Genomic DNA, 7,271 nt, shown 5'->3' on the forward strand with positions numbered 1-7,271 from the left:
TTTAAGATAGAGACCTGTCATATTCCCGTTGTTGTTGCTTAGTCATCTTTGAAAGAAAAGCAGCTGTTTGCTGAGCACCTACTGTGTGCTCTAACGGAAGCCAGCTGCCATGCTGTGGGAACACTCAGCACCCCATGACTTAGGAGAAGCAGAAATGAAGATCTCCAGCCAGTAGGCAGCAAGGATCCAACGTCTGCCAACGACCTTGTGAGTGAGCCTGGGATCCGATTCTCCAACTCCACATGCCCCTTCCGATGACTACACCCTGGCCAACCGCTTCACACACCCTTATTTCTGAGTCAGAACCACCAGCGAGGCTGTCCTAGATTCCTGATCCAAAAACTGAGGTCCTAAATATTTAGTACTGTAAGCTGCAATGACTGGCGTAAATTGTTGTATAGCAATAGCTCATGAATACACTGATGGGATAAAACAATAACAATTTCTGGGAGTCACGATGACCAGCCTCAAAACTATTTAAATATCCTAAAAGGAAAATAATACCAGTGGCTCAAACCATTGGTAATGGGGTGATAAGTACGTCAGCTACAGAAAAAGTAAAGCAAATCATTATTTAAGAGCTGTTCCTCAGGAGAAAAGTATGAAAGAATATTAAGGAAAGAGCTCAGGAGAGTTCCTGAGTTCCTACTTTAGAAGACTGAGTGCTTGCTAGGCCACATTAGAGAAAACATCCCGAAGGAGTCGGCCTCAGCACGGGGAAGCAGGAGTGGAAAGCAGCATGGGGAAAAGAGGAGAACCAGCAAGGAATCAGTCATCAAAGAACAATGGGACTACAGATGTAACAGAGAGGTCAGGCAGGGTTCAAACTGGAAACATGCCACTCGGTGCGTTAGTCATAGACACTCACTCATATGTGTATAAGAAAGAGCTTCATATACAAGAGCAATTGAATATTGAGAAAACATCCCAGGCCAGACCAGATCAAGTCCATAAATCCTGTATTAGCCCATATATCCGATACCAATCTATAAATTCCTCTTCAGACTCACAAAACATATGCAATGATGCCGAATGCAGGATGATCACAGGCCAGTAGGTGGAAGGTCTTGTGGATCCAGTGGCGGTAGCAGTATCTCAGCTCTGGCCAGGGTCTCCAGGTGGCTTCTTCAGCTCCAGAGCTCTAGTGTAACTCCTTGTGTCTTGTCAGTTGCAGTGCCTCCCAGGGAGTGAGCATGTGTCCCACCTCCAAGGAGCTGTTTATGCCCTTAGCACCTCCAAATGAGGTCATCAAGCTGGGACCTGATTGACAGGCTCCACTTCACCCCTTCACTCTTAATCCTCTCAAATTGACAACAGATTATGTAACTACCACAGATTGGGAATTAGGAGGACCATAATGAAGCCCTATAGCATGACAGGAGAAAATACGAATTGTAATGGGCGAGAGACCTTGAGGAGTAAACGGAAGCTGATCAGCTAGCACCAGTACACATAGGCTAGTCTCTCAAGAATCCTGGCCTTGGAAAGGAGAGACACCAAGTGGATTGGGAGTAAGGTGAAGAGAGAAGGGAAGAGCTATTATTTGTATGCCTCATTGGTTGCTGACTGGTTGGACGGCTCTCTGATTCTGTTTGATCCCTAGAATATGTGGACCAAAACAAACCAGGAAGCCACGTTCACGGCACCAGAGGCTATGCTGGCCCAAAGTGAGCCTGTGGGTTTCCAAGACTAACTGGACGCGGGAGCAGAAGGCCCAGTCTGTCTCAGAGTCTTTCTCTGCTGGGGATGTCAAAATGCCAACCATGCAGAATCAGCCCAATGTAAAACCACTACACCACCCCAGGGGTGCAAACAGGGTAGACTAAAGGGAAAGAGCCAGAGGAGAATAGAGAACTTGAAGCTCCAGGTGAGAGACAGGACACCTGGCAGAGCAAGAGCCAGGTGAAAGAGATGGGACCTCGTTGATTTGGGCTGAGAGAACAAGAAAGCCTCCCTCTCTCCTTGTAAGGCAGTGCTTCTCAACCGTCCTTATGCCGCGACCCTTTAGCACAGTTCCTCGTGTTGTGGTGACCCCCCAACCATACGCTTATTTCCGTTGCTACTTCATCACTGTGTTTTTGCTACTGTGATGAATCGGGCGAGCCCTGTGAAAAGGGTCCTCCAACCCCAAAAAGGGTCGTGACCCACAGGTTGAGAAGCACTGATGTAAGGGGACAACAGATGGGCACGCACATGGGGAAGACGAGAGAGGAGAGGAAGGAATATGGGGGCAGCTATCACCCAATAGATGTATTTTCTCTGGAGAGAAGACCATCAGAGTGACGGTTTGCAGAGGAGGATGGGACAGCATGACACGGTAGCAGCGTGACCGCTTTACGGCTTGCGAAGAGGCAGCGAAGCAACGCTAAGAACTCAACAGAGGTTAAAACCTGCAAGGCTTAGCTGGGCCAGTCAGCGCAGTGATGTGAGCTTTCTCCCTCCGTCCTCTGCAGATAACCTAGCGCATCCAGGGACGACCAGATCTCTGGGAATAGTTAATCGCGGTCACTTCATGAAAGAGCATCTGAAAAGAGTTATTCATACATTTTTAAGAAGCTGAAGTCAGTAAGCTGTTGCTGCACTGTGCTTCTCTGCACATATAATTTGGAGTTTTCACACAAGAAGGAAATGTGGCAAAGGCGAAGTCAAAAGAAGCAATTGAACTCACTGCCATTCAGTTGACTCGGACTCATTTCACCTCAGAGGGCAGAGCGGACCTGGCCCCTGAAGGTCTCTGAGGCTCTTCTAACTCCTTGGGGGAGTAGGATACGTCATCTTTTTCCTGTGGAGTGGCTGGGCGTTCAGAACCGCTGGTCTTACGGTATTTGATGGGCACTTGTGTTGGGGTAGAGGGGTCTGGGGGGGAGGGGACCTGGACACATATTCGGAAGTACCACTCAATTCCCAGCACCAGTGCAAACTCCCCTAAAATTAACTTTAATTTTTAAAAGGTTAAGAAAAATGGACTGGAATATGGAACAGAAAATACTCATATTAATCATTGTGTCATTTGCTCACGGAGAAAAAAAGAGAGTAAGTAGAAAGCAAGTTTGGGTATGTTTACATGCCTGTGTTTACAATTCAAGTCCAAATAGCTCTGGTAGCACCAACTCCCTAAGACAGGCTCCAGCGTAAATACACTGTCCTTCGACTAAATGCTACCACCTAGTGGACAATGTGAAAATCATCACTGCTGTTGCTACCAAGCAATGAATGGAACACAGTGTTAAAATAGAATTACACAGAAAAACACAGCAAAATATTTGTTAATACGTCTCACAGATTTTTATCATTTGAAAATGTGTGGCTCTGTAAATTTGATCTTTTTATTTTTATTTTATTTTTAATTAAGCAAGGTAGCTAATGAACAGGGGGAAACCTCATCTCATGGTAGAATATGGACAGCAGTTTATACTATCTTACAAAAAGTGGCTACGTTGTAATGATAAAAATACGCTGCTTTTTTTAAAAATCAGGGTTACATGGTCAAACTGAACTCTTGCATTTCAACTCACTCTGTTCACAGTGAAAGATCCTTGGCCACTGACTCCTTTCCGAAGCTGGACTGGGGGCTTCCCCTCCAGCGCCTACTGCTGTCCCACACCAGGACCACGTGTGACCGGAGAGAACGCCCCGGACAGGTCTGGGGTGCTGTAATCTTTCACAGCAGCAGCCCTGGTGGTGTGGTGGTTAGGCACTGGGCTGCGATCCACGTGGTTGGTAGTTCAAAGCCACCAGCAGCTCCTAGAGAGAAAGACTGGGCTTTCCCAGTTACAGTCCTGGAAACCCACAGGAGGTTGCTATGAGTCAGCACTGCTGACTCAGCGGCAGTGAGGGTTGTGTTGTTGTTGGATTGGCTGGTTCATCTCTCACAGGGCACAGCATCCTTACGGGAATGGCTCCGAGGACGAACTGCTGAACAGTCAAAGGCTCAGCCACTGCACCAGCAACACTCCTTTGGTCCCGGTAAATCAAAACTTTAAAACTCATGACCACCGAGCTGATGCCCACTCAGAGCGACCTTCTAGGATGGAGGGAAACAGCTCCTGAAGGTTGCCAAGGCTGAAGACCTTATGGGAGCAGACAGGCTCATCTTCTCCCAGGAGCAGCGTGAATCACCAGCCTTGCAATTAATAGCCCAGTGCTTAACCAACTACGTTACCAAGGCATACCCTGAGGTACCCTGCCTCGGTGCCATCGAGTTGACTCGGGGACCCCAGAGGACAGGGTCGAACTGCCCCTGGGGTTTCTCTAATGGAGTAGAAAACCTCACTTTTCTCCTATGGAGCAGCTGGTGGTTTCAAACTGCACACCTTGGGGTTACCAGCCCAACGCATAACTGCTGTGCCGCTATTTGGTACCTAGAGGGTACCAAGGTACCCTAAGGTAATGTATATATGTATTCCCAAATGCACTGATAGCTGTATAGTAGATTAAATGTTAAATTAAATTCAGATTTACTGTTTCTAGCTTTAAATGTTATGAAAAAAATCTAACTGCAATTGTGCGATGAAAATGTATGTGTATATGTGTATATATAATGCAGCCTAAATTAAATACAAATCTTTACAAAAAAACTTCAAAACTTGTGGCAATAAATGATGGCTCAATGTCTACCCCACCATTTACCTGTCAGTCTGTAGCACTGTGGTGGTGGCCCACTGTTGTGATAGGGGAAATTATGGCACCAGTATTTCAACCAGCAGGGACACCCATGGTGGGCAGGTATCAGGGGGACATCTACACTCAGAACAAACCAGGAAGAAGGGCTAGGTGGTATACCCCTGAGGGACGAGTCACTGGAACCCTCAGGGCTGATAAGGTCTCACTAAGCGTACAACTCGGTCAGACACCCAGGAAGAACGCTCAGTTGGAAGGCACCGAAACTGACTGGAGAAAAGCTGCCCCCTCGGAACACCAAACTCAAACTCACTGCCATCAAGCCCACTCCAACTCACAGGGAGCACTTCCCAGGACCTCTGAGACTGTCCCTCTTCACGGGAGTAGAAAGCCCCATCTTCTCCCCAGCACAGTTGGTGGTTTCCAACTGCCAACCTTGTGTAGTCAGCCAAATGCAGATAGCACTAAACCACCCGCTATACCACCAGGGCTCGCTGCACGACCTCTCGTAAGTGTTAAACTGCAAGACAGAACTTTGAGGCCAAGGGCTGATTCTAAAGCAAAACACCAAACTCACTGCCAACCGGTCTATGCCAACGCATAGTGACCTTCCAGGACAGAGGGAAACTGCACCTTGAGGTTTTCAAGGACTAGGAAGTTGCTTTAATCTAAACATTTCATGGCTCTAGGGTAAAAGAAAATTAAAAATGAATGACATCTCAATCTTACTCACCGACAATTTCTTCCGGTGATGCATTTAAAGTCAAAAACTTGTTTGTATTTTCCATCTCCTCGTTACTTTGCAAAGTACTTTTTGCAGACTAATAAAAAAGAAGTGAAGGTTTAAACATGGGAGGAGAAGGCAGATAAGTATAGCGTGATTTTTTTTATTCTAACCGTGCTCACAATAGTATCCGTACAGCCAAGATTTGGGCAATGCATTTGTATGCTATATTTAGGAAATTTGCCACTGTTTTCTGTTCTGGCAACTGGCATTTCCAGGTAGAGCTAGAGAATTATGTAAGCCATTGTATGATAATTACCTGGTTTGAAGTTTCTTTTCTCTTAATATTTCTATAACTAATGAGTAACCTAAAGATGATATACCATTAAATTGAAATTTAAGACATTTCAAGATTGATATCTTACTATGTTTACATTTATGACTCTTATTTCTAAGCAAATAAAAAATGGCTTTGAGATTGAATAGAAAGAACAGATTTTATAACTGACATTGACACCAATTCTTTCTCTAATATAAAACATTATAATTTGATTGTTGCCCTCTTCTAATCTCAATGGTCCTCCAAGAACCTTGTTCAAAAAAAGTCCTCTTAATTGCTTCATTCTTAATTCATATTATTGCCTAGGAATTTGCTTCCTAAATCAATCACTTGATCAAGGAGGACCTTACCAACAGTAACTGAAAATGCCACTGCACTGTCCCTTGCCCTAGAGGTGTTCCCCTTTGAGGGCGTCAGCTCAACACAAGCCAACATGGTCAACATCCACCTCTCCGCCCGATGGAAGACACAAGGTTCAAGAGGGCCCCAAAGAAAACCAGTCATCATTTGCTGAGACAAAAGCAAAGTAGAACATGGTCTCAGACCTCAAGCACGTTGCAGATTCTTTAATATATCTTGGTTAACATAGAAAGCAGTGGACTCTCCAACGTGTTCATCACAAAAACTCACACTGTTTCTAACATGAAACTTTCCCATTGTGACTTGAAATTTTCAAGTCATAATGTTAAGCAGGCAATCAAATTTTTGTGCATTTGTCCATTTATTTCAAAACTAAGTTCCTTGAAGGAAAAGCAGACATATACACTTGGATGATGAAGATATAGCCCCCACATCCCTTTCTCTGCCAGAGATGGAAGATCACCAGGCAGACACTGGGAGGCACTTTCTCCTGGGCCTGTTTACAGGGAATGGGCATGTCAGCACGGTGCCTGAAGTCTAAATGCTGCAAACCAATTAACCAAATTATTCCTCTGATACTAAAAAGAAAATCAGCCATTCAAACTCTCTCTCACACACACACACACACACACCACTGTCTCCAAAATAAATTAAGAAAGGTAAATCACATTAACCACTACCACCATCTGTTTTTCTTATTCTCATCTGGAATGGTTTCTTCCAAACCAAAATCTCTTCTCGCTCACAGCAACCCTGCAGACTGGACAGGGCTGCTCCGGTGGCCTCCACGCTGTCCATCTTGATGGAGGTAGACCAACTGACACAGCTTTCTCTCATGAAGCTGCTGGTGAGTTTGAACCACCAACTTCTCAGAGAGCAGTGGAACACTTGAACTGCTGCATTACCAGGAGTCCTGATGGTGTCTTCCACGTCAGCATATGGTACCATAATTCTTACCTTAAGCTCTTCCCACAGCTTGATTCTCAATTCCAGACCTTGCTTCTTAACTTCTCTTTCTCGACATTGTATCTTCACCAATATTTTATCAAGCCTCTTCATCTTCTGAATAGCATCCTGAAGTTTACAATCTACTTCTTGTATATTGGGATCATCTAGATTGTGTTGAAAGTAAGAATGAGTTTGATTATTTAGGAAAGCCATACAGTTATTCTTTGTAGTTTTGTTTTGTATATAATATTAATTCTCTGACTCAACAAATATTTAAGG

At 44.8% G+C, this 7,271-nt stretch overlaps 1 protein-coding gene across 1 annotated transcript in view; it reads right to left on the reverse strand.

Moving 5' to 3' along the window:
* FSIP1 (fibrous sheath interacting protein 1) overlaps positions 1 to 7,271 on the reverse strand; it is a 201,030-nt gene that overhangs the window by 172,026 nt on the left and 21,733 nt on the right. The window contains exons 4-5 of the mRNA XM_045287732.1: positions 7,002 to 7,156; positions 5,354 to 5,441 (exon numbers count right to left, since the gene is read on the reverse strand). Coding sequence (XP_045143667.1) covers positions 5,354 to 5,441; positions 7,002 to 7,156 — 243 coding nt within the window. The remainder of the gene's footprint in view (positions 1 to 5,353; positions 5,442 to 7,001; positions 7,157 to 7,271) is intronic.

This window comes from Echinops telfairi, unplaced genomic scaffold, assembly GCF_000313985.2.
Source record: "Echinops telfairi isolate 266 unplaced genomic scaffold, ASM31398v2 ScPeMD7_18;HRSCAF=68, whole genome shotgun sequence".
Taxonomy (NCBI): domain Eukaryota; kingdom Metazoa; phylum Chordata; class Mammalia; order Afrosoricida; family Tenrecidae; genus Echinops; species Echinops telfairi.